At 39.2% G+C, this 26,641-nt stretch overlaps 2 protein-coding genes across 3 annotated transcripts in view; one reads left to right on the forward strand and one right to left on the reverse strand.

The window, feature by feature from the left end:
• Positions 1–73: 73 nt before the first annotated feature.
• LOC124619348 (elongin-C) lies at positions 74–2,203 on the reverse strand. Its single transcript, XM_047145667.1, has 4 exons — positions 2,044–2,203; positions 1,873–1,916; positions 1,602–1,792; positions 74–1,354 (listed from the first exon to the last, which is right to left on the reverse strand). Exons 2-4 carry the CDS (start codon positions 1,900–1,902, stop codon positions 1,213–1,215), a joined length of 363 nt encoding a protein of 120 aa, XP_047001623.1. The 5' UTR covers positions 1,903–1,916; positions 2,044–2,203; the 3' UTR covers positions 74–1,212.
• A 104-nt stretch (positions 2,204–2,307) lies between these two features.
• Positions 2,308–26,641, forward strand: part of LOC124619347 (UDP-glucose 4-epimerase) — a 109,493-nt gene continuing 85,159 nt past the window's right edge. Inside the window, exon 1 of one of the 2 annotated variants that reach the window (XM_047145666.1) lies at positions 2,308–2,454. In XM_047145666.1, the coding sequence (XP_047001622.1) occupies positions 2,421–2,454 (34 nt within the window). In that variant the 5' untranslated portion in view covers positions 2,308–2,420. Of the gene's footprint in view, positions 2,607–26,641 lie in introns of both variants that reach the window. The other variant, XM_047145665.1, reaches the window with a different exon arrangement.

A 26,641-nucleotide genomic window follows, 5' to 3' on the forward strand; every position in this document is an offset into this window, starting at 1 on the left:
TTTTAACCTTTCCACTTTTTCCTCCACAAACAGTATGATAAAATAAAGAATATCACAATTTGTAACAGATGCATTAAAGAAGCTTCACAGATTTAATCAATTTAAAAGATACAGTCTTTGAGTTGCTTAAAATAATAACAAAAATAACTTAAATGCCATGACAAGAAGTATAAAATTCAACAGATCATTTACAGAAGTTTATATTTTGTACATGCAAATGATCACTTAATGATATGGAAACTAAACAGCAATGCCATGATTAGTACATGGAACATGATTTTTTCCAATTACTCTTTGTTCTTAAGTAATGGCTCAATGCAGGTTCAAGCAGTCTCTCAGGAATTGATATAGTGTGGAAATAATTTATGAGCTGTTCCTTGAGTTACAATGCAAATCTAGAAGTCAAAAGATTCTCCTGGAAAAAGTGAATTCCACTTACTAACGGTAGTAACTTACAAAGTTCATTTTTTTAAACACAAAAGAACCTCTTGTGAGGTCTCATTTTCTTGCTACTGAAATTAGCTGAAGGATTTTGACCTGAAATGTTTAAATTCAAACAATAAGGTGACTATTATATTCACCTGTATCTGTTAAATACCATAAATACTGCACTAGTTTATGGCTGTAAATGAACTAATTTGTTCTTACAGTTAGTTGTAACTTATGTGGCTCTATACTGAATAATCTGCAGCCCCACTCTCAGTATCACAGTACAAAAATGGGAGGAAAAAATTCTACACATTTAGCATAAATATTTATCTAGATAAAATGAATGTTCCGCTTCACTGAAAAATGGGATTGCCAAGACAGTATTAACAAAACACCTGAACACTACAAAATCTGGCTTCTCTTGGAGGGACCTTCTGACAGTACACAAAAATCTGCTCTGGTATGCACAAAATTAAAGCTGACTATTTCTTGGAGCAGAAAATTTAACTTATTAATTCAATTCACTTGGTGGCCAAAACACAAAGCCACAAAGATGAAAGTTACATCTGAACATGATCTGCTCCTAAACAATCACCTCTTCACTTGGCAACTAACATTTGTTTTTAAGTTACATACTACCTATTAAACAACAAGGTTGTACTAAGGTTCATTCTCACTGAATCATAATTTGGAACATACGTTTCATCTAACAGTATCACTGGGTATTAATGAACTACCAAAGAGTAACCAACATCACACAATGTAATATGATGAAAGCAAAAATTAACAATCAAGGAAGTTAGCAGCCATCAACAACTCTAGAGCAATCTCAGGTGCAATAGGGAATTCTGGTATCTCCGTTGAGCTGTTCGTGTAACGTACTTTGTACGTAAAGTACATACACACCTTCTGCAGAACATGAGAGCTGAAAATTAGAGTTCTGACATAAGTGAAATTCTACACACAATGCACCATTGTAACAATATATTCTATGTCGCATTGCAAATTAACAAATACTGCAGTGCTCACCCTAGTTTTAAAGAGAAAAAACTGAGATAATCAGCAACAACATAACGTGTCAATAAACGTCTGACAGTATCTACTTTACAGACACACAAACAAAACCATATTTTTCTAATTAAGGCAAGAGATATAAACAGTTGAAAACTTACGGGATTTCTCTAAAATTAACTTCATTGGTTTCATTTTCAGCGAACTGTCCAGGTCCGCTGAGCATAGCTTTAATAGTTCCCGACGTCAGGGCATGTTCTCGTTTGACTATAAATTCGTGGCCATCCGACGATATCAGTTTGACATACATTGCATCGGGGCCCTCGCACCCGCCGTAGACCTTTTCTTCATCCTAAGGGAGGCAGAAACTGTTGTAAAATTATTGAATTAATGCAAAACGCTCTTTAAGTTCGTGATAGTACATTGACCAACCTTTTTGTCATCCGAGATGTCGCCAGACATAGTGATACTGAACTCTGAAACATTATTTCAATTACATTTGACTGTGATATTACGAGTGGAAAATCTGCGAACTTTCGAAATTATACGCCATGGGCGCATAGATCATAATAACACCAAGCACCCTTTTTTAATCTTACGTACCTAATTCAATCTTCTGAGTATGACTTTCAATACTGTACACTACCACAACTCAACAGCATCGCTGGGAACTCGTTTCCGGTTTCAAAATTAAAGTCCACTGTCAACGAATATCACTTTCGGCGTACTGCAAGCGCCATCTGACGCATATTCTCTCTCATACGAACAAAGATATTAAAGAATGTTGAAGCTTCCAAAGATTAAATCGTTACTATGTTAGATTGAAATGTCTTCATAGGAACTTCTTAGGTATGTCGCATCGAAAACGGATAGTTGTTATTTCTTTGTGTTGATGTTTGACAGTGTTGTTATCAAACATGTAGGCGGCCCAATAAAAATCGCGATAAGCACGTGATAAAAGAAACAATGGCACGACAAGAATGTGTGTACGTATCGTTTTGCTGGCACAGCAACGTAAGCATCACTTGAAGGTGGACGTGACAGAATGGCAGCTACGATACTGGTAACTGGTGGGGCTGGGTATGTGGGCTCACACACAGTAATTGAATTACTAAACTCCGGGTATGAGGTGGTGGTCGTTGACAATCTAGTGAATGCTTGCCAAGGTGAGAGGTTGTAGAAATTAACATGTAAATAGTTGCTGCACTTTAAAATGTGAATGACATCGTGAAAATGTTGTCAGTATCTTAACACCACTGTCTTGTAATATTTTACACTTTAACTTGTACCGTACTGTACTTTAGCAGCTTCATTTTATGCTTGCGCTAATTTATTATTTTCTTTCTTAACGCTGCTATTCACATTTCCCTAAAAATGATGAAAAGAAAACTTAGGACAGCCAGTTTCAGTTTCCATGTGGTGTCTGGGGGTAGATTCTGAAGCTATACTATACCTTACTAATTACAATAAAGCCCGCATCTCGTGGTCGTGCGGTAGCGTTCTCGCTTCCCACGCCCGGGTTCCCGGGTTCGATTCCCGGCGGGGTCAGGGATTTTCTCTGCCTCGTGATGGCTGGGTGTTGTGTGCTGTCCTTAGGTTAGTTAGGTTTAAGTAGTTCTAAGTTCTAGGGGACTGATGACCATAGATGTTAAGTCCCATAGTGCTCAGAGCCAACCAATTACAATAACCAAAAAATCTCATACAAAACTGTTACAAATAGATTTCAAAACTATTACAAATAGATAACTTCTAGCAGTGATATTCCAAAGTATAGAGCACGTTTTCTCCAGACAAATTTGCTTCATAATGCCACAGAACTGCATCAAGCAAATCAATGATTTGTGAAGATTCATTATTCTAATACTACTGCTGAAATTTTATGCTAATTTAGTTGTAGTTGCTTTGTGATTGAAGTATAGAAAATCATTTTCTGTGAATGTAACCAGCATATTGGACCTTGAGGTCTCAAATTTTGATTTTTTCAGAACACTGATGTTTATTGTTTGGGTGATGATATAAAATGTAAGATTTTTTTATGTATTTCATGTTAGTCTTCCTTTTTTTAAAAAAATTAGTCGTTTTTTAAAAGAGAGAGATTACAATATTTTAGATAGTCTGACTTACATTTTGAAGTTTCAGTTTTCTGTTCCCCCCCCCCCCCCCCCCCCCCCCCACATGAAGCATGGACCTTGCTGTTAGTGGGGAGGCTTGCGTGCTTCTGTGATACAGATAGCCATACTGCAGGTGCAACCACAACGGAGGGATATCTGTTGAGAGGCCAGGCAAATGTGTGGTTCCTGAAGAGGGGCAGCAGCCTTTTCAGTAGTTGCAAGGGCAACAATCTGGATGATTGACTGATCTGGTCTTGTTTTAACACTAACGAAAACGGCCTTGCTGTGTTGGTACTGCGAACAGCTGAAAGCCGTAATTTTTCCCGAGGGCATGCAGCTTTACTGTATGCTTAACTGATGATGGTGTCCTCTTGGGTAAAATATTCCGCAGGTAAAATAGTCCCCCCATTCGGATCTCCAGGCGGGAACTACACAGGAGGACGGTGTTATCAGGAGAAAGAAAACTGGTGTTCTACAGATCGGAGTGTGGTATGTCAGATCCCTTAATCGGGCAGGTAGGTTAGAAAATTTAGAAAGGGAAATGGATAGGTTAAAGTTAGATATAGTGGGAATTAGTGAAGTTCGGTGGCAGGAGGAACAAGACTTCTGGTCAGGTGACTACAGTGTTATAAGTACAAAATCAAATAGGGGTAATGCAGGAGTAGGTTTAATAATGAATAAAAAATAGGATTGTGGGTAAGCTACTAAAAAACAGCTTAGTGAACGCATTATTATGGCCAAGATAGACACGAAGCCCATGCCTACCACAGTAGTACAAGTTTATATGCCAACTAGCTCCGCAGATGACGAATAGATTGAAGAAATGTATGATGAGATAAAAGAAATCATTCTTGTAGTGAAGGGAGATGAAAATTTAATAGTCATAGGAAAAGGAAGAGAAGGAAATGTAGTAGGTGAATATGGAATGAGGGTAAGGAATGAAAGAGGAAGCCGCTGGGTAGAATTTTGCACAGAGCATAACTTAATCATAGCTAACACTTGGTTCAAGAATCATGAAAGAAGGTTGTATACATGGAAGAGGCCTGGATATACTGGAAGGTTTCAGATAGATTATATAATGGTAAGACATGGATTTAGGAACCAGGTTTAAATTGTAAGACATTTCCAGGAGCAGATGTGGACTCTGACCACAATCTATTGGTTATGAACTGTAGATTAAAACTGAAGACACTGCAAAAAGGTAGTAATTTAAGGAGATGGGACCTGAATAAACTGACAGAACCAGAGTTTCAGGGAGATCATTAGGGAACGATTGACCAGAATGGAGAAAAGAAATAAAGCAGATGAAGAACGAGTAGCTTTGAGAGATGAAGTAATGAAGGCAGCAGAGGATAAGTAGGTAAAAAGACGCCTAGTAAAAATCCTTGGGTAACTGTAGAATTATTGAATTTAATTGACGAAAGGAGAAAATATAAAAATGCAGTAAATGAAGCAGGCAAAAAGGAATACAAACATCAAAAATGAGATCGACAGGAAGTGCAAAATGGCTAAGCGGGGATGGCTAGAGGACAACCGTAAGGATGTAGATGCATATGTCACTAGGGGTAAGACAAATACTGCCTACAGGAAAATTAAAGAGACCTTTGGAGCAAAGAGATCCACTTGTATGAATATCAAGAGCTCAGATGGAAACCCAGTTCTAAGCAAAAAAGGGAAAGCAGAAAGGTGGAAGGAGTATATAGAGGGTCTATACAAGGGCGATGTACTTGAGGACAACATTATGGAAATGGAAGAGCATGAAGATGAAATGGGAGATACAATACTGCATTAAGATTTTGACAGAGCACTGAAAAGTGAAAACAAGGCCCCGGGAGTAGACAACATTCCATTAGAACTACTGATAGCCTTGGGAGAGCCAGCCCTGACAAAAGTCTACCATCTGGTGAGCAAGATGTATAAGACAGGCAAAATACCCTCAGACTTCAAGAAAAATATATTAATTCCAATGCCAAAGAAAGCAGGTGTTGACAGATGTGAAAATTACTGAACTATCAGTTTAATAAGTCATGGCTGCAAAATACTAACACGAATTCTTTACAGATGAATGGAAAAACTGGTGGAAGCCGACCTCGGGGAAGATCAGTTTGGATTCCGTAGAAATGTTGAAACACACAAGGCAATACTGGCCCTACAACTTATCTTAGAAGCTAGATTAAGGAAAGGCAAACCTACTTTTCTAGCATTTGTAGATTTAGAGAAAGCTTTTGACAATGTTGACTGGAATACTCTCTTTCAAATTCTGTAGGTGGCAGGGGTAAAATACCGGGTGCAAAAGGCTACTTACAATTTGTACAGAAAACAGATGGCAGTTAGAAGAGTCGAGGGGCATGAAAGGGAAGCAGTGGTTGGGAAGGGAGTGAGACAGGGTTGTAGCATATCCCCAATGTTATTCAATCTGTATATTGAGCAAGCAGTAAAGGAAACAAAAGAAAAATTTGGAGTAGAAATTAAAATCCATGGAGAAGAAATAAAAACAAACCGATGACATTGTAATTCTGTCAGCGACAGCAAAGGACCTGGAAGAGCTGTTGAAAGGAATGGACAGTGTCTTGAATGGAGGATATAAGATGAACATCAACAAAAGCAAAAGAAAGTTAATGGAATGTAGTCGAATTAAGTCGGGTGATGGTGAGGGAATTAGGTTAGGAAATGAGACACTTAAAGTAGTAAAGGAGTTCTGCTATTTGGGGAGCAAAATAACTGATGATGGTCTAAGTAGAGAGGATATAAAATGTAGACTGGCAATGGCAAGGAAAGCATTTCTGAAGAAGAGAAATCTGTTAACATTGAGTATAGATTTAAATGTCAGGAAGTCATTTCTGCAAGTATATGTGTGGAATGTAGCCATGTATGGAAGTGAAACATGGATGATAAATAGTTTAGACAAGAAGAGAATAGAAGCTTTTGGAATGTGGTGCTACAGAAGAACGCTGAAGATTAGATTGTTAGCTCACATAACTAATGAGGAGGTATTGAGTATAATTGGGGAGAAGAGAAACTTGTGGCACAACTTGACTAGAAGAAGGGATCGGTTGGTAGGACATGTTCTGAGGCATCAGGGGATCACCAATTTGGTATTGGAGGGCAGCGTGGAGGGTAAAAATCGTAGGGGGAGACCAAGAAATGAATACACTGAACAGATTCAGAAGGATGTAGGTTGCAGTGGGTACTGGGAGATGAAGAAGCTTGCACAGGATAGAGTAGCATGGAGAGCTGCATCAAACCAGTCTCTGGACTGAAGACAACAACAACAATAATTTTTATCTAAATTTTACCCAGTTGCTTAAATTTTACTTTACATTTAAGCATGGTATCCAGAGCATAATTATTAGGACATTGGAGTCATTAATAATGCCAGAGTCAGCCAAATCACTGTTATTTTCTTATTTTATTAGTCAATTTATTACATTATTAGATTTGCACATTCTTGTTTAGACAAAAATTTGGTTTTCCAATGTTAGCTGTAAAAATATTTTATATTTTAACTTACCGGTGCACTGTGAAGTTGTTGTTGGAAAGCTCTTGTAGAATATAAAACATTTGGATTAAAGGATGCCACTCACTGAAAAGCAGAAACGTTCAGCTGCTGATTGGTGCACACACAAAATAAAAAAGCTGGCTAATTTTCAGAATTATCCTTTGCTCAGCAAGAGTAAAATACACACACACACACACACACACACACACACACACAGATATACATATGCTCCTACATGGTGCTGGCTGGATTAACAAAGTCAGTGCTATATTTTGGCGGGCACACTAGTATTGGTGGGTGTAGTGTTGGGTGGGATGGGGTAGGTAGAGAGGGAGGTAAGTGGCCGGTAAGGAGAGCGATTGAGAGTGGCTGGCTAGCTGCTCACATGGAGGTGGCCAGTTTGCCGGCCAGGAATGTGGGAAGGACGGTGGCTGGCATATGGGCTGGCACAATTGTAGCAGTCAGCTGGAAGTGGCACACCCTTTTACTTCCTGGATCCCTACTCATCACAATTGATACATTTCCCTGTACACCAACATCCATCATGACCTTGCTGTTGTCATACAACATCTCTCCCAACATTCTTCAGACTCCAAACAAACCAACTTATTCCTTATATAGCTTACTAACTATATTCTGGCTCACGTCGACTTTTCTTTGAAGGGGAGGCTTACAAACAAATCGACAGCACAGCCATGGCCACCCACATGGCATTGTCCTGTGCCAAACTGTTTATGGACCAGCTAGAGGAAACATTCCTAGCCTCCCAAAATTGCCAACTGCTAGTCTAGTTCAGGTTCATTGATGATACCTTCAAGATCTGTTCTCAGGGCCAAGACACACTATCTATATTCCTTCATAACCACAGTACCTTTTCTCCCATCCATTTCACCTTGTTATACTCCTACCCAATGCACCATCTTCCTGGAAATTGAGCTACACCTCTATATTGGCTCCATCCATACCTTTGACCCCATTAAACCCACTCACCACCAACAGTATCTTCATTTTGGCAGGTGCCATGTCTTCCACACCAAAAAAATCCCTCTCATACAGCTCAGCCATTAATAGACAACATATCTGCAGTGACAAGCACTCCCTTGCCAATCTTGGTGAAGGCCTCACAAAGGCCTTCATATACAGACACCACCTCCGAAACCTAGTCTACAAACAGATTTCCCATGCTGTATCCTCACACACACCCAATCCTCCCACCACCCCCAAGAATTAGCCATAAAGGAGCACCCTCCTCCTCATCCAGTATCACTCTGGACTAGAACAACTGAACTGTGTCCTTTGCCAGGTCTTTGATGATCTCTTATTCTACCCTGAAATGAGGGACGCCATATTCAAGATCCTTTCTACCCCTCCCAAAATGGTGTTCCGTCACTCACTCAACCTACATGTCATTTTACCACATCCCTAAGCCACTTGTACTGACAACCCCATGCCACAGGGATCATATCCCTGTAAGACATGCCTAATACAGCCACCCAACATGGTGTACTCCAGTCCTGTCACAGGCTTATCCTAACCCATCAGAGGCCAGGCCACCTTTAGAAATAGCTACATTGTATACAAACTACGCTGCACACACTGCACTGCTTTTTATGTTGGTATGACTACCAACTAGCAGTCCACCATGATGAGTGGCCACTGTGAAACTGTTGTCAGGAACAAAGTTGACCATTCGGTGGCACAACATGCTCAATTTCAATGACTGCTTCACAAATCATGCCATCCGGATCTGTCCACCATCAGCTTCTCTGAACTAGGCAACTGCACTCCAGTTATTGTTCTGGCTTCAGTCTCAGCTAAATCAATGCCTCCGCACCCTCCACCCAACAGCTTCCCCTTCCTTCCTCCCTCCTATCCGCCCATCCCAATTCACATCCCATGTTGCCTTTAGTGCTGAAAAGTCAACACTTCAGGTTCCTTTAATCCAGAATACTAATAATAATTTACTTAATCTTACATTTATTTTATATACACACTAAGGCAGTATGAATTCTATTGACACCAATGCACATTTTATGTAAGGACCACGAAGTCAAGTTAGAGCAATTACAGCCTGAACGAGATTTTCACTCTGCAGCAGAGTGTGCGGTGATATGAAACTTCCTGGCAGATTAAAACTGTGTGCCGGACCGAGACTTGAAGTCGGGGCCTTTGCCTTTCGCAGGCAAGTGCTGTACCATCTGAGCTACCCAAGCACGACTCGCACCCTATCCTACAGCTTTACTTCCGCCAGTACCTCGTCTCCTACTTTCCAAACTTCACAGAAGCTCTCCTGTGAACCTAGCAGAACTAGCACTCCTGGAAAAGGTCCTGAGTTTGAGTTTCGGTCCAGCACACAGTTTTAATCTGCCAGGACATTTCAATTACAGCCTGTCCAGAGTGTTATAGTCAGTCGTTTTTCTCCCACTCCTTTTGTGAGTGGAACAGAAGAGGACACCTTATGGTGGCCTGAGGAGTATTTATGTAGATGTAGAAGTGTGTGGCAGAGGGTACTTCCCATTGTGCCAGTTATTAGGGCTTTTCCCTTTCTGTGCACAGGTGGAGTGTGGAATGAATGATTGTTTATACACCTCTGTGTGCACTATAATTAAACTAATATTATCTTCATGATCCCTGTTCAAGAATAATTGCATTATGCAGATCCAGTTGTAGAGTCTTATTCACAAGATTTTTCAGTCTAGTTTTCATTACAAGTATATTTTCTGTAAATCCAATATCATTTACTTCCATTCTATGTGAAGTAACATAGAGATGCCATTGTACCATAATTCTTTCAAAATTTATGTATCCCAGGGGCTCACAATTCTTTTGGAGTATGTGTGTGCAAACACCAGACCCAAGCCATCTCGGCATATCTCCTCTTCTCGGGCCAAGGAACTATTCTATGACTGTTTCATTCCCTTCAGCTTGACCTCCAGCAATTGCCCTACCTAATGTTGACTTGAACCGACCTCCAGTCATTTTTGGTTATTCAACTTTGCCTTATTTGATAGATCTTGCACCCCATTCAGTTCATTTACAAATGGCTGCCATTAACAAGTTTCACCTACTTACTGTCCTCCAAATTTCTTCGTATTCCAGGCCCTTCAGAGAATGTCACTCTGTGTGTGTGGGTGTGGGTGGGTGTGTGCGTGCGTGCGTGCGTGCATGTGTGTGTGTGTCAGCAGGAACTCCCACAGTGTAGCTCACTGACTATACAGGGAATACACTGTCGATGCCTGAGCTGATCACTCCCAGTAAATGCTCAGGAGTATGAGTTTATATTGTTTGTCTTATTTGGTACTTCAGAGCAATGACCTCCATGCCAAGTGGCCATGGCCTTGGTAGGGTGGCACTCATAGGGAAATGAGTGAGAGGCACCATGACAGACCAATAGCAACTAAGAGAACCAAGTTAAACCACTCTGGAGTCGTACAGCCCCAGCAGTCTCATAAGATCAGTTGACTTACTTTAACACAGAAGAATATAATCCCAGTATTTTTCCCCTCATTAGCTATGAATTGAAATGAAAAGTAACCTGTTAAGCAAGGAGAGAGATACGTGCTTCAGTTCCTGATCCATACTATGACTGACTGTGAATCCTTTTCAAATTCCTAGCTATTATTTTTTGTGGAAGAAATTGAAGACATGTAGAATAAGGTATTTCAATAAACAAAGTGTGGAACAGATCTGTGCTGATTAAAACAGCTTTCTCCCTCACTCATTTGCGTTGATACACTGTGACTTGAGGGTGACTTATCACTGCAGAGAGTTAAGATTATGTTTACAGATTTTATGTAAAAATCTGTGTACCTCCCACACCAAGTGCACAAGATTTGACCACGTGTCATCTTGTACAAATCAACCTACCTGTAGAGATTACAGGCATCTCTACACATGTATGACCGTTTTGCAACTGGCTCACTGCACAAATTTTGTGGAGGATCACTCCCACCGATCACCAGCCTGCCTTGTTGCAAGATATCATCATCTATTATTGTTTTAACACATCAAAGAAATCGGGCATAAGTGGAGCATCTTTACCCTGTCCAGATGATTATAAGCTACTCCTGAAATGTAACCTTTACATCATGTGCAGTGAGGAGATATGTTGCCTCCCCCTCCTGGTCACTGGTCCCTAGCAGCCATTTTATTTCATCCGTTCATATAAGGAAGGCTACCCTCACTCTCGCCCCTTCCCCCCAACTGCTTCTATGTATGTGCTGGGGACTTCAACTCTATCCACCCATACAGTAAAGACTTCTAGCAGAGGGCTCCCCCCTCCTGGTCTTACTACCCTAACCCCCACAATTCCACACCCTAATGACAGCCAGTGGCTGCAAAAAAGGTGAATATTGGGCCGCAGAGGAGCCTTTTGTCATCTGTACCAGACTCGGCCTGGATATTTTTTCTCCTAAATCCAGATTCAATTAGAAGTAAGAGGAAGGAAAGGAGAAACCATAAAGAGAAGGAGGAAATGAAGAAACCACAGACAATGGCAGGCCCAGCTGCCCTATAAGTGCATGTGCGCGCGCGCCCGCGCGCACACGCACACACACACACACACACACACACACACACACACACACACACACACACACACACACACAGAATTGTTTATAGTTAGTCACTACCTAGCTAAACTGGAGCACTTGCTGTCGCTTTACACTGTGGCTTCAGGAAGCCAAATTCCCCACAACATATTCACCCATTATACGTAATTACTGAACAGAATTGAGCCTGAAAGAACATCTGGCAGGTTGTGTACTCTGGTCCTTGAGATTACCTCTAGTAACCAAACACCACTTGATACCATGGCTAAAGTTGTGGCAATGTGCACACAGACGAGTGTAGAAATCACATTTGCAACATATGTCCTCATCTCGAGGTTTTGATGACATACTGTGGGATTATTGATTTTATCTGCCAGTTAATCCCGCCCATTATTTTTTCTTTTCGGCATAAATGCCCATAACCCTTTCTGGTGCAGCTCTGAGACCACAAACCTTGGTAACTTCTTAGAGTAGGTGTTATAAAGTCTTAAGCTTTTTGTTTTGAATTTACCCATTTATTCAATAAAAGTTACACATCTTTGTGATAGTGATCACTATCTGATCATTTTATCCCTCCCATAGCAGTACTCAATTGAACGCCCTGTATGTTGGGTTGTTAAGAATACTGCCTGTCAGACTTTTAGCACTTTGTCACTTTAGACATAAACGCCCCTGAGTAGCATCGAGAGTTGCATCTAACCATTCCTCAGGCTGAAGTCAATAACATCAAGTGAGTGGTATGTAAGAGATTGTAGTATATTCCTGGATTCCCCACTTAAAGCTGGTCTTTGAAACTTTGTAAGTAGTCTTTTTTTTTTGTATAGTTTCCATCATATTAAACTGTCTAATAGCTCAGTTTCTTCAGCATCTCCATGACTCTCTCCCTATAATCATACAAACCTGTGACCATTTGTGCTGGCCTTCTTTGTATACAGTCAATATCTCCTGTTAGCACTATGCGCTACAGCTCCCATGCAGTTGAGGAGTGTTGTAGAATAAGTCGCAAGAATGTTTTTTGAGCAATATTGCAGAATGGGTCACACAGATGTTTTTTAAGCAATTTCCTTCATAGACTCATTACATTTCCGTAGTATTCCACCAGTGAGCCAAGATTTGTTACCTGCTTTACCTACAACTGAACCTATGTCATTGTTCCATTTCATATTCCTACAAATTGTTCAATCCAGGTATGCGGACGAGTTGACCATTTATATTTGTGAGTCATTGATATTGTAGTCATAGGAAACTACACTTGTTTTTGTTTCGTGAAGTGCAAAATTTTCCATTTCTGAACATTTAAATAAAGTTACCAGTCTTTGCACCACTTTGGAATCTTATCAAGATCTGACTGAATATTTACACAGTTTCTTTCAGACAGTACTTCATTACAGATAACTGCGTCATCTGCAAAAAGTCAGGTTAATCTGCAAGGTCATTAATATACAACATGAACAGCAAGGATCCCAACACACCTCCTTGGGACTCATCTGAAGTTATTTCTACAACTGTAAATGAATCTCCATCCAACATAACATCTGCGTTCTCCCTACCAGTCACAAATTTCACTCAGTACCCCCATCCAGTCTTACATTCGACAAAAAGTGTAGGAGTTTTACCAAGTCAAATGCTTCTTGGAAGTCAAAAAATACTGTATCTACCTGGCTGCCATGATCCAGGACTTGGAATGTCATGTAAGAAAAAGTGTGAGTCGGGTTTCATATGATCAGTTTCTTTGGGTCCATGGTGAATGGCATGTAGAACGTCATTATGTTTGAGCACAGAATATATTCTAAGGTTCCACAACAATGGATGTCAGGGGTGTTGGATAGTAGTTTATGTATCACTTCTGTTACCATTCATGTAGACAGGTGTGACTTGTGCTCTCTTCTAACTAGTGACACAGTTTTTCGAGTGGTGTATGGTATATTTGGTTTAAAGAGGAGCTAACTTGGCCATAAATTCTGTATAGAGTCTGGTAGAGATTCCGTTGGTCTCTGGAGCTTTGTCAGTTTCAGTGATTTCAGCTGTTTCTCAGCACCTTTGACACTAATATTTATATATCTCATATTTGCAGTGATGTGAGAATTAGAAATGGGGCACTACTACTAGATTTTAATTTTTTAAAGGAACGTTTGAAAATAGAATTCAGCTTTTCTGCTTTTCTTTTACTGCCTTCAATTTCAATTCTTGTCTTACTTTGGTGCCACTAATAGTCTTTACATATGATCACAATTTCTTTGGGTTTTGTGAGAGACCTTTTGATAGTATTATGCTACGGTATCATAGAAGTTTCACTAATTGCATGCTTGGCAGCCAAACACATTTCATTTGGGGTCATTTTATCTGTAGTCTTGTGCTGTGCCTTACTCCTATTATGTGGTAATCTGTATCTTTAGGGAGTTTCTTTACATTGAATGTGTGCCACAGACAGTCCCTCCCATTGTCAACTGTTCTACTAGGTACATGTCTATCAGGTGCAAGGCAACTGTTCTTTTACAGGCTCCTCACCTTATTGCTCACACAGTGGAGGAGACATGATCATTTCTATTATTCATCCATAGTGTCAGCAAGGTTGTTTTCAACATTTTATTTCTACTACAATCCTGTGCATTATTGCACAGCTTACTTATGAAGAAGTCTGAAAGTCGGAAGTAACATAGAAAACTTGTTAACAAGCTTGTACTGAAAGCTATCAAGGATGGCAGGAACATTAAGGGACTGTTTAACCAAACTTGTAGAAAACTGGCAAATAATAATTGACGTACCTGAAAAAGTGCTTCTGAAGTGGCTATCTAAATATTACTTCTTTCATTGATCTGTGGGTATTGGAATAGTAGCAGTTGTGATGCATGTTATTAGAAATTGTACACTGTTCTCATGACCATTCAGACATGGGAAGACTACATAGTAAATATGAATGTGGAAAAAATAGAAGTAGTGGCTCATGTCATGCCTGAAGAATGTGAAGTGTTTGAGAAAGGGAAGTTGACATCTGCAGATAAGATTAGCTATAAATGTGGCAACAGATGTTCTGTTGAGAAATCATCTAAGCTGTCTGTTCATTACTGATAAAATGCGCACTCCATTTCTCATATGTGCTAACCTACAAATATATGGAATAATCATTCTGGTTAGATTGCTCCTCATTTTGAAAATACCTATGGCAATGGAAGCTGTTAAAGTGAAATGCATTCTGATTTTTTTATTAATAATGGAAACTCCAATCTCATTTCCTAAGCTGCAGATTTCATCCTTCAGGTTTCTTGTACACAGTATTAGTCTCTGTTTGGCATTAGTCCAAAATAATAACAGCAATAGTAATAATAATAAGATAGTTATTACAATGTAATTGATACAACATGACTGTTTTCACAGATGCCTCTTGAAACGTGATGAGGGTAGCTACGTATTTTATTTTAATAAAGTGCAATGACAAGGTAATGATTTACATATATAGCAAGTATGCCAGGATCCATGTTGCAGATTATCTGAATATCAGCATGAAACATAATTCTCTGTAAATAAGGATGTTAAGTACGGATGATTAACATTAAACAGTGTTGTATAATACACCTTAGATGTGTATGAGTGTACATGTTTGTGGGGGATGACCCATATCTGCTGTAACTCAGTAACTATTTTAGAAAGCAGCTACATCTTAGATGTTAATAAAGTTAAAGCCTTTTTGAAAATCAGTGGTGTAAGAAGGAGAGTAATGCAAGAAATGGCCAGTGAATTTGAAAATAATTTTTTTACTGGTCTGTCAAGATATTAACAAAATTTTGGACTTACATCAAGTCTGTAAACAAATTAGAACCATCTATACTATACAGTCATTCAGTGATCACTCTGGCACCAAAATGAATGTTGACAGAGATGGCTGAAACACTAGTCTTCTGATATTTTTTCGCTTTGAAGGTTTGTAATAGAATTCCTCCTTTCAATCATTTTAAAAATGCCAGAGTGACAGAGATTGAAAAGTTATTGGGAATAGAAAATTAACTAAAATCATTCAGAACAGGAAAGGCATATTTTTAATTTGGCTTTGGTTTATTCAAACATGACCATCAGTTTGGATTCTGTTTAGATTACACAAAAGAACTTGCTCGACTTTTTAGCAACAGTTTATCATAAGTCACTAGAGATATAATGAGCTCCAGGCAGTAGCAATAAATAAATAAATGCAGGTCATTCCCATTTTCAAGGAGAATCATTGGACAGATACACATTACTGTAGGTTTGTATTACTAACATCTGTCTATTTTGTGGAATCATGAGTAAGTTTTATGTTTGAGTATTACTGCTTCTCTTCAGAATGACACTCGGTAGGAATCAATATCTATTACACAGGGATAGAGCATGTGGAACAAAGCACATTCTGTTTGTCACTGAAATTCAGGAATCGATAGATAACGGCATCCAGAATGTACTTGACACATTTAGTGAACAAAATAAGAGCTTACCAAGTTTCAGAAAAAATTTGTGACTGCATTCAGGACATTGTAGCATATAGAGTTTCTCGTGTCATCTTTAATGGTACAAAATTAACTGATGTAAAAGTAACTTCAGTAGTACGATGGGAGCATTTAATGGCCATTGCTGTTCATGATATGTACAGGGTATATTAGCAAGAATGGTCAGTATTCAGAGGTATGACAGGAACGATCATTTGAAGCAAAAAAGTCTAGTAATCAGGGGCTTTAAAATGCATACCTTAAGAGCTATGTGCATTTCTTCATCTCTGATGCTGGGAAACAAATTTCTTCTACTGTAAGCTATTTCCTTTCTATATTTTGGGAGGAAGTAGAATGCACCAAAACAAGAAAAAATTGTATAGTAGACATAGACTCCGGCAGGCAAATGAGCTATGAGCACTTTTTCAGTAGAATAGACATGTTTCACAGTCTGAAGATGACCAATTGCTCAAAACTCTTAATTTATGTGCTTCAGAGCCCATGTTTATCGGACATTTTTTTCTTGTTTTGGTCCTTACCTCCTCTCAAAATATGGAAAGCAAAGAACTTGCAATAGAAGATGAAGTAGTGTTAACAGTTCTTACAGTGTGCATTTTAGAGCCCATGTTTACTCTAGTCTTCTGCTTTGAATGATCCTCTCATCATATCCCTGAATATTGACCATCCCTCCGGGGACACCCCTTGTAAATGATCTAGTGCATAATATCAGAAGCTCTGTGAGGCTGCTGAAAGATTATAGCGTTGTGTATGGAAATTTTGCAGTGTTAGAGAGTTGTAGTGAAAGGCAGAAGGTAGGATCTACCCTTGGTGCAGGGGTTGGCAGTCAGTATTCATCACAAATAAGTTTAATAAGTTGCTCATAAACAGGTGGAAAGACCCATTATTATTCTATTACTTTATCGGTGTTTAACCATGGCAAACAGTAACAACCATAAAATACCTAGGGAGTTTGTGTCCAGAGTGAATAGAATGACCACATAAAACTAGTTGTGGCAAAGGTATAAGACAGATATTTATTGAAAGTTTATCCATGAAATAAATGGCTTAAAAACTGTGGATCTAGTGATTCTTGAGTATTGCTCTTCAGCCAGGGATGCTTATTTTGTAGGAATGTTTGAGGAGCTGTAGATGATCTCAAGATGAGAAGTTAGAGAAGACTTTAAGAGACATGACCAATTTCTCTACAGATTTTTTTAATAAGTGCCAGAGTGTCACAGAAATGCTAGTCAAATACCAGTGTCTGATGCTCTCACAGAGAGGATTATTGTCAAAATGTGAAAGTTTATGTTCCAAGAACAGTCAGGTAATGTATTACTTCCCATCACATGGACCTCACAATACGACCATAACAAAAATGCAAGAGAAATTTCAGCCATTTTTTAAGTCTTCTGATTGGTTTATTGCACCTTGCCACAAATTCCTCTCCTGTGTCAATCTTTTCATCTCAGAGCAGCACTTGCAGCCTATGTCTTCAATTAATTGCTCTTAAGTTTTCAAATATCTGTCTTCCTCTACAGTTTTTACTCTATGTAACTCCCTGTAGTATCAAGGAAATTATTCCACAATGTCTTAACAGATGTCCTATCATCTTGTCCCATCTTCTTGCTAGTGTTTTCCATATCTTCCTTTCCTCATGATTCTGTGGAGAACCTTCCATTCTCTACCTTATAAGGCCACCTTATTTTCAAAATTCTTTTGCAACACCACGTTTCAAATGCTTCGATTCTCTTCCGTTTCCATTTTCCCACAACCCACGTTTCTTCCCCATACAGCGCTCTGCTCCATATGTATATTCTCAGAAATTTCTTCATCAAATGAAGGCCTTTGTTTGATACTAGCAGACTTCTCTTGGCCAGGAATGCTCTTTTTGCCAGTGATAGTCTGCTTTTCATGTCCTTCTGACTCCATCTATCGTGGGTTATTTTGTTGCACATGTAGCAGAATTCTTTAACTTGATGATGTAGACGTAGATCCTATAAGTAGTGAGAGAAGAAGTGCACAAAGCCACCATATGTGTGGAAAAAAAAGGAAAGACAAAATCAAACAATGGAAAGTCGAGGAGGGAATAACACAGTATTGTGAAAAGAATAGATTGCTACTCGCTGTATAGAGGAGACATTGAATCACAGATAGGCCAATAAAAAGACTGCTGTATATTTTAGCTTTCACTCAAAAGGCCTTCTTCTGAAGTAAAAAACACACACACAACTAGCACACACATGAACACTGTCTCTGGCACTGTGAATCTCAAAACAAGCTTCTAAAATTATTTTTATATCTGGAGGAAGACAATCCTGTAAACAAAAACAGTGTCTGAACTTGTTCTGCTTTACAAGAAAGAGGCAGACAGGTGTAGACTATAGAGCTATTAGTTTATTAGTGACTAAAGTTGTCATCAACAAGGTAGGCATTAACTTGAGATTCGTAGATTTAGAGAAAGTTGTTGACTCAGTTTCAGCAGAATCTGTAGTAGCAACCCTCAAGAAGCAAGTTATTATTGTCATCTTTATTATTATTTGTCACATTGGACCACTTGAGCTGTACCATATCCACAGTTTCTTTGAAGGTTGTAGTGTGTGGTTCTTATGGTCTGCCCACTAGCTTTTCATTTGTTTTGATCATGATTTCCTCAATTCATCTGAAACCTTTGTAACCTTTATATGTGTCCTTTCTGCAGGAAATGTGTGTATTAAGAAGGGTGTTAATTTTATCTTGGTTCTCTGCATCACTTTCTCAAGTTTAAAAGCTTTGAAATTGTGCTGCATTTCTTAAGTCCATGTCCCCCTATATTCTTTCCCAGATTTCTCATCAGTAGTTGTAAGATTCTGTTTTCTGGCAGGGAGAAGAAATATAAGAAACAAGAGATTATTTCCTTCTTCATTGTAGTGATGATTGCTTTTGAATTCTGCAAGGTACAAACAAACACTGTATGTTACACAGGCAAACAAGAATTACATAGATCACTACTCACATTAGAGTCCACAATCAGTGAATTGTCGGTCCCACAAAGTGATGCTAGAGGATGAGTCCACAACCACAAAACGCCAATCAGTTAGCTGGGGACCATAAAGGTTGTGTTCAAAGTTCTTACTGGCTCAGAAATATGGCCAGTCAATTTCACAGGAAAGGTTGCAAGCCAACCGCTCCGTAAGGATGGAGACGTCCATCAACAGCAAAGTATGAGCCATGCAAAGAGAGACACGAAACAGAATCTGGTTTCACAGTGATGTCATAAACACTTAGGTAGTAAGGCAGATTCTGAACTGCTTCATGTAGCAGAGTGATCTCTCTGGCATACATTGTGCCTGACTTTGTAGACTCCTTGATGCCACAGGTCTTGCCTATTGCAAGTGCTATCTGCAGTCATTGCTAGTGTTGCTCGCTGCATCTATTGGGCTGTCTCCCATCAATATGCCCTATGCTGGTTGTATTGATATCCTCACCCAGCAGTAGATCAAATGTCTCTGTATCTTCAGCACTGCTATTAGGATACAATAATTGGATCAGTCTCTCAGTAGACAGTTTCATTGTCGAGGATTCTCCTAATTCTGTCAACCTTTTTTTCTTTTTTTTAGGGAAATGCCTATATTAGTATAATAACGAATATATACGTAATGTTAATAGAGGGAAATTTGGATTTGAAACAGGAGTCGGGCAAAAGAGCTTGCATATCACGAAAACTTATTCTCAGCAGCCCTAGAGAAATTGTCACGTCCTTCACCAAGAAAAAGAGTGACAAGGTATTTGTTAGTGAAATGTATCTGAACCGCTTTCGTTTTACTGTTGACATTGTGCTGTTTTCCTCTTAATGCAGAAAACCGTCAGCAACTAATGGGAGAAGTTTATACAATAACTTTGAAAGTGGACCTGAAAATTTTTTGTAATAAGACCAAAATAATATACATTAGGCACAGCAGAAATAAAATAATACACATTAACAATTCAGTGAGTTTTTGTGTTTAGGGCAGGTGAAGACAACCATGTGGACAGCATAAGAAATAAGGAGAAGATTGAAAATGGGCTGTTTTATCTGTGTGGTAAACTGACCTGTTTTGAGAACAAGTCTTCTTCTGTGTCTCAAATAAAAAGTTTACAGTCAGTATGTATTACCAGTTTTGATTTTTGGCAGTGAGAGATTGATTTTTTACTGCAAAAAATATTGAAAAATTGATGGTTGCTCAGCAAGCAATGGAGAGTTTCATGTTGGAGATTACCAGGAGAGATGGGGGAAACTGAGAAAATGCACAAAGAACAGATTGCATTGGAAGATATAGTTATGAATGTAGTGGAAATGAAATGTAGATAAGCAGGACATACAGCAAAGCAAGTGAATAGTAAATGTCCCAAGCAGTTACTGTGCTGGGTTCCAAGAGATAATAAAACGCTTCACATGACAGCACAATGGAGGTGCAAACACCCTATCCCATATTCCTATAACATCAATTATTGAACTACTTAGTTGGAGAGAGGGAGTTCCCAACTGTGTTTTATGTTCTTATACTGTGTGTTGCTGTCCTTATATTTTTATTGTTTCTGTTTTAATCTTCTTCCATGTACAGAAATGAAACTAGGTTTGTAAATAATTAAATCAAAATTAATATGAAAAATACTACTCTATGTTCGTAAAAGTCATGACCCTTCCCTATCCCCACCCCCCACCCCCTGAACCGCCCTTCCATACACACCAACAGAAATACAGTTAAGAAGAACTTCATCATGATTTTGCTGTTACTCAAATAATTACTGAACAAAGTGAAAAATTTGAAGCATTTAGACAATTGTGTTTGTACAGATCTTTCTTGGCTGAACTCCTCCTCTTCCTGCAAAGGCTTAATTCAGATTCGCCTGGTCCTTTTCCAAATTTAGCTTTCTTGTCATTGACATCAACCATATTTAAGTCCGCATTCCAACCGTAGTCCATATAAAACCCCTACAGCCTAGACATCTGCGGCGAACATATCTACTCCATCATTAAATCCCTCAAAAAGTACACCAACAATCTCTCCCAAGCTTTCTCTTCCCACAACTACCCTGCAGATCTTAATTACAAACAAATCTCCTGGACCGTGTCATCTACTCACCCTCTAATTAAAACAGCCACCTCTTCTAAAAACCTCAAAACCACACCCCTGTTTTCCAGTGCCACCCAGGCTTTGAATGCCTCAGTATATTACTCTTCCAAGGGTGGGACTTTCTCAGTCATGACTTGAAATAAGATAATCTCTCTTTGATATCCTCCCTATATCACCCACTATTGCCTTTCATCACCCTCTTAACCTCCATAACATCATAGTCACGCTATATAACATCACCAAACCATTATCCCAACTGCAAGATTCCTATCACTGCAATCACCCTCCCCTGTAAAACATACCCCCAGCCCACTACTGGCAAATCTGCAATATCAGAGGCAGAGCTACTTCCAAAACTACATTTTTTTTTCTTTTTTATCGGCAGACTTGTGTCAACTGCACAGAAGGTATTTAATATACACATGACCACCACTAAACAGGATAAAAACACTGTCCATCTCGAGGACACACAGTATGCAGTTCCTGAACATGGTCTACAGCATGAATCAAGTGACCTGAGTGCCTGTATTTTCTTTATTGTTTTTAACAACAATGTAGTAAAAGAGACTGCACACACACACACACACACACACACACACACACACACACACACACACACAAGGAAGCGCACCTCACACACACACGACCACCAATTACAGCATCTCAGGCCGGAATGTGCGAGATGCTGGAGTTGGTGATAATGTGTGAATGAGGTGTGCTTGCTTGTGTATGTGGCTGCAGTGTGCCTCTCTTTCACTGATGAAGGCTGTGGTGACTGAAAGCTTTATGTAAGTGTCTTTTAATTGTGCCTGCCTGCAACTTGACATGACTTCTTTAGGCCCTATTCACCCAGGGCTACCTGACAACGAAGAGACTGGGAGAATGGATGACTCGAGTAGCTGATCACAATCACATAGGCACGACATGAGAGTCCGTTATTGCCAAGTCACTTGTGGCGTGAATAGAAAATTAAAGCAGTTCCATTGGCTGTGGGCAACGAATGTATGTAGTGCACTTTTTTGTGTGCTATGGCCCCAGTAATACAATGTTCAGTGACTCTATTAGTGATGATCATCTTATAATAGAGTATTATTATTACCGTCGGTACAGAAGGAGAAAAGAGCTGTGGGTTCATCCTTACACTGAGAATAAATTAAATTTTAGGTTACAAGTTGCCTAATTGTTTGGGTGCATTGGACAGGAAACATGTCCACATTGAAAAATTACCTGGGACATGTTCAACTAACTTCAATTATAAACAGTCCACTCCACGGTATTGTTGGCATGCTGATTTTTTAATCATTATCATTGAAACTGATTATGCAGGTAGAAATAGTGATGGAGGAATATTTCGTGCTTCAGCAACCAAAAACTGGATTACAAATGGAAGATTAAATTTGCCATTCCCTTCGAGGCTACCAGATGATGAAAATGAATATAATGTCCCTTATTATTTTGTAGGAGATTAAGTGTTTCCGTTGTTACACTACTTGATGCCACCATATACACAAAGAACACTCAATAACGCTAAGAGAATTTATTATCATAGATAAAGTAGAGGAGGAAAATCTGTTAAATGCTTATTTGGAATGCTAACACAGAAGTTTCAAGTCCTGAGCAGTCCTTTTCATTCTCGAACTACAGGAAGTGTAGTGACATAATAAAATTCGTGTGCATGCCACATAATTTCTTTCGAAAATGTGAGGGTATCCAATACAGTTGTGGTGAACAACAATGCAACAACTTCAAAACGCCAATAGTGAGAATCCTGCCAAGGAAAGACATTGCACTGCATCCTCATTCTGCTGCTTATGAAGTAAGGAATTATTTAGCCAACTACCTTCTGACACCTCGTGCTTCCCTCCCATGGCAGTGGAAGTACTGGATCAATAGTAATCAGGATCTACTATAATAGTCTTTCTTCACAAAATTATTCATTTGTAATGTGTATTTCTGTAAAACTTATAAATAAATTTCTGTATGATTTTGTTTACATATTGATACATAATTAAAAATGTTTTAGTTACATATTTATTAAATTCATTGTATGGTGGGTGCTTATAAATCGTTGAGTAGTTTTTCAATAAAATGGATCTTAAAGCATAGTACGTAGGGCTTATTTATTTTATGTTAAAAATTTTAATGACTGATAATGAACTTGCCTGACAGATCAACCTCCTTGGCTACTTCATACCATGCTCTCTCATGTCACCTCCTTCCTTTAATACCCTTTCAATTTGTAATTTTATAGTTGCAGATATTTCTCCTACGAATTTCAAATCAAACATTTGTTCATACATTGCACAAGCCAATGGTACGAATGCAACTGAGAGACTAGGAGACTAGGTGACTAACATGTCGGGTCACATAGTATCCAAGTTGTGACAACTCTGGAATGCTGCTACTGAAGTATCCCTGCGTGGACGACCCCACCTAATTACACATGCCGGGTCTCTTGGTTGCAGAGTATCTCAGTCACTAAGAGACTTGAGTATCCCCATGTCAACAGGTCTTTAGACTAACAGCAATCTGTCTTCTCCTACATTGTTGATATTCCTACCTGGAGTTTCCATTGCTCTACTTTATTGGTTTTAGTTTTTCACCTTTGTTCCTTCCTTCTTCTTTTTGTTTCTACTGTTGTAGTTTTTAACTACACTGTTCACTTCTCTTCCCCCTAATCAGTCTATATTTCACACTCTGTCCTTTCTACGTCTGGACTGAAGTGGGCGCAGTGCTTACCATTGTACTGTTTCTGATATGATGCTCTCTTTGACTCCTGCCCTTTCATTGTTGTTTATTCTTGTCCACACTACTGGTGGGTCCGACTCATCCTGGGAACAGAGTGACCTTCCCTTCGTTTTTGATCTTTCCCAACCTATTTATGTCTCCTCACTGGGGAACAAGCTAAGATAGTGTCATCACATTTATATGTATCTATCAGTAGTACTAAACACTTTGCCTCCTGCATGGCATTACTGTACAGTAAATCTGTTTTATAATTTATTAGTTTTCTTGATTGAGTGCAGTTAGACCCCCCACTCCAGTTATGTGCTCACTGCTGATTCAACATTTCCATAACACCCTGCAAACTGCAGTACATGTGGTAGTCATTAAGCTTTAACTATCACAACAAAAATAAAGTTATGTACTTTATTCTTTGTTTGTTTGCAGGTACATGTTTACGGTTTTGGTAAATGTTGAAATCACTGTGCCACAGTATAATAGCACACCACTGGTGGAGACTAGACAAAATGCCACAGCCCATTGATAAAATAATTTATAATGTGGTAATTCATTTTCAGCGGTAGCAGCTTAAAGTTTGCTGCTGTTTCAGACAAATCCATATAACTTCTTTAACCGTGTGGGTTGGCCTAACATGGCTGCAGCAATTCTACTGCTGCTGGAAATAAAGTACCATGCGCAGGCAAATCCAGATAACTTCTTTAACCTCTGAATTGGCCTGACATGACTGCAACAATTCCACTGCTGCTGGAAATAAAGTACCTTGTGATACTCCACTGCTGGGCTGTGCGATTTTGTTTTGGTACCTGTAGAAGCATACAGTGGCTTGGTAATTTCAACATGTACCAAAACTGTAGACATGTACGTGCAAAAAAGCCGAAAATTGGGTACGTAACTTTGTTTTTATGAGTTAATAACTGAAACTTTTTGGAGTGTTTCTCATACCTTTCTCCCCATCAGCACAACATTTTTACACTTGAGCAACACTCTACAGACTGTCTAAAGTGGAGAAGTCTTTGCAGACTTCATCGCAGCAGACGAGAATGTTGCTGAAGGTTAGATTGGGTATATTTCTCCACATTAACACACTGACTACCACATGAGTTATATATAACTCGCAGATAATTTTCTCTTTGAGCCACATGAAGTAAATAAAACTCATGAACATATTCTCATTTAAAATTCCATGCTAACTCTCAGCGGCATACGGTGAAACAAATCATATGTGTGGCCTACGGTTATCTAGAGTGCAAGAAAAGTTATAGGCATTGGTATTCATGAGTTCTACACAACTCACATGACTCAGTCATCCTGGACTTTTCTTCCTTTTGTAATTTAATATTAAACATTACTTACACTGTAGAATGTAAATTACGTACCGTTTTTATTTACATTTTCCAACTGGACTTGAAAAAATTGGGTAATGGCATTTTGTTCCTCTAACACCTATATGCACTGGGCACTCTGTATCTAACACGTGTATGCACTGTGCTTAAAAAAACTGCACAGACCTGTGGGTCACAGTTCTTACAGTTCCATGCAGTTTTGTTGGCATTTCTTGATAGCTTGCTCTCATCCATATTCATACATCATTTTTTGCAGCACTGTGTCTGGCTACTCCCACGTTCACAAGTGCACAATCTGCAAGCAATGCAATGGCTTTAGTGAGGGATGTCTTAGGTTCATATGCATCTTTTGTGCGGAGCAGTTTGTCGCTTTCTCTTTTAACTCAGGGATTGAGGTTTTCTTATTGTTGATGTAGCAGTCAACAGCATGTGTGTTTACCATTGCTGATCCTGTCATTAATTCGATCGCTAGCTTCCTGTACCATTTTACTCTCAAGGGACGTCGAATAGATGTGCAGAACTATAGACCTATATCTCTAGCGCCAATCAGTTGTAGAATTTTGGAACACGTATTATGTTAAAGTATAATGACTTTTCTGGAGACTAGAAATCTACTCTGTAGGAATCAGCGTGGGTTTTGAAAAAGACGATCACGTGAAACCCAGCTCGCGCTATTCGTCCACGAGACTCAGAGGGCCATAGACACGGGTTCCCAGGTAGATGCCGTGTTTCTTGATTTCCGCAAGGCATTTGATACAGTTCCCCACAGTTGTTTAATGAACAAAGTAAGAGCATATGGACTATGAGACCAATTGTGTGATTGGATTGAAGAGTTCCTAGATAACAGAGTTCAGCATGTCGCTCTCAATGGAGAGAAGTCTTCCGAAGTAAGAGTGATTTCAGGTGTGCTGCAGGGGAGTGTCGTAGGACCGTTGCTATTCACAGTATATATAAATGACCGTGTAGATAACATCTGAAGTTCACTGAGGCTTTTTGCAGGTGATCCTGTAGTATATCGAGAGGTTGTAACAATGGAAAATTGTACTGAAATGCTGGAGGATATGCAACGAATTGATGCATGTTGCAGGGGATGGCAATTGAATCTCAATGTAGACAAGTGTAATGTGCTGCGAATACATAGAAAGAAAGATCCTTTATCATTTAGCTACAATATAGCAGGTCAGCAACTGGAAGCAGTTAATTCCACAAATTATCTGGTAGTAGGCATTAGGAGTGATTTCAAATGAAATGACCATATAAAATTAATCGTCAGTAAAGCAGATGCCAGGCTGAGATTCATTGGAAGAATCCTAAGGAAATGCAGTCCTTAAACAAAGGAAGTAGGTTACAGTACACTTGTTCGCCCACTGCTTGAATGCTGACTCTGCAAGAGAGACGCTCAGTAG

Source organism: Schistocerca americana, chromosome 6 (genome assembly GCF_021461395.2).
Source record: "Schistocerca americana isolate TAMUIC-IGC-003095 chromosome 6, iqSchAmer2.1, whole genome shotgun sequence".
Classification (NCBI taxonomy): domain Eukaryota; kingdom Metazoa; phylum Arthropoda; class Insecta; order Orthoptera; family Acrididae; genus Schistocerca; species Schistocerca americana.

Bases quoted from the DNA above. Each gene is read 5' to 3' on its own strand.
- LOC124619348 (XM_047145667.1), bottom strand. From the start codon at position 1,902: ATGTCTGGCGACATCTCGGATGACAAAAAG. The intron at 1,793-1,872 runs GTTGGTCAATGT...TGCCTCCCTTAG, and splicing joins ACATCTCGGATGACAAAAAG to GATGAAGAAAAGGTCTACGG. The intron at 1,355-1,601 runs GTAAGTTTTCAA...TCTAATTTTCAG, and splicing joins GTTAATTTTAGAGAAATCCC to CTCTCATGTTCTGCAGAAGG.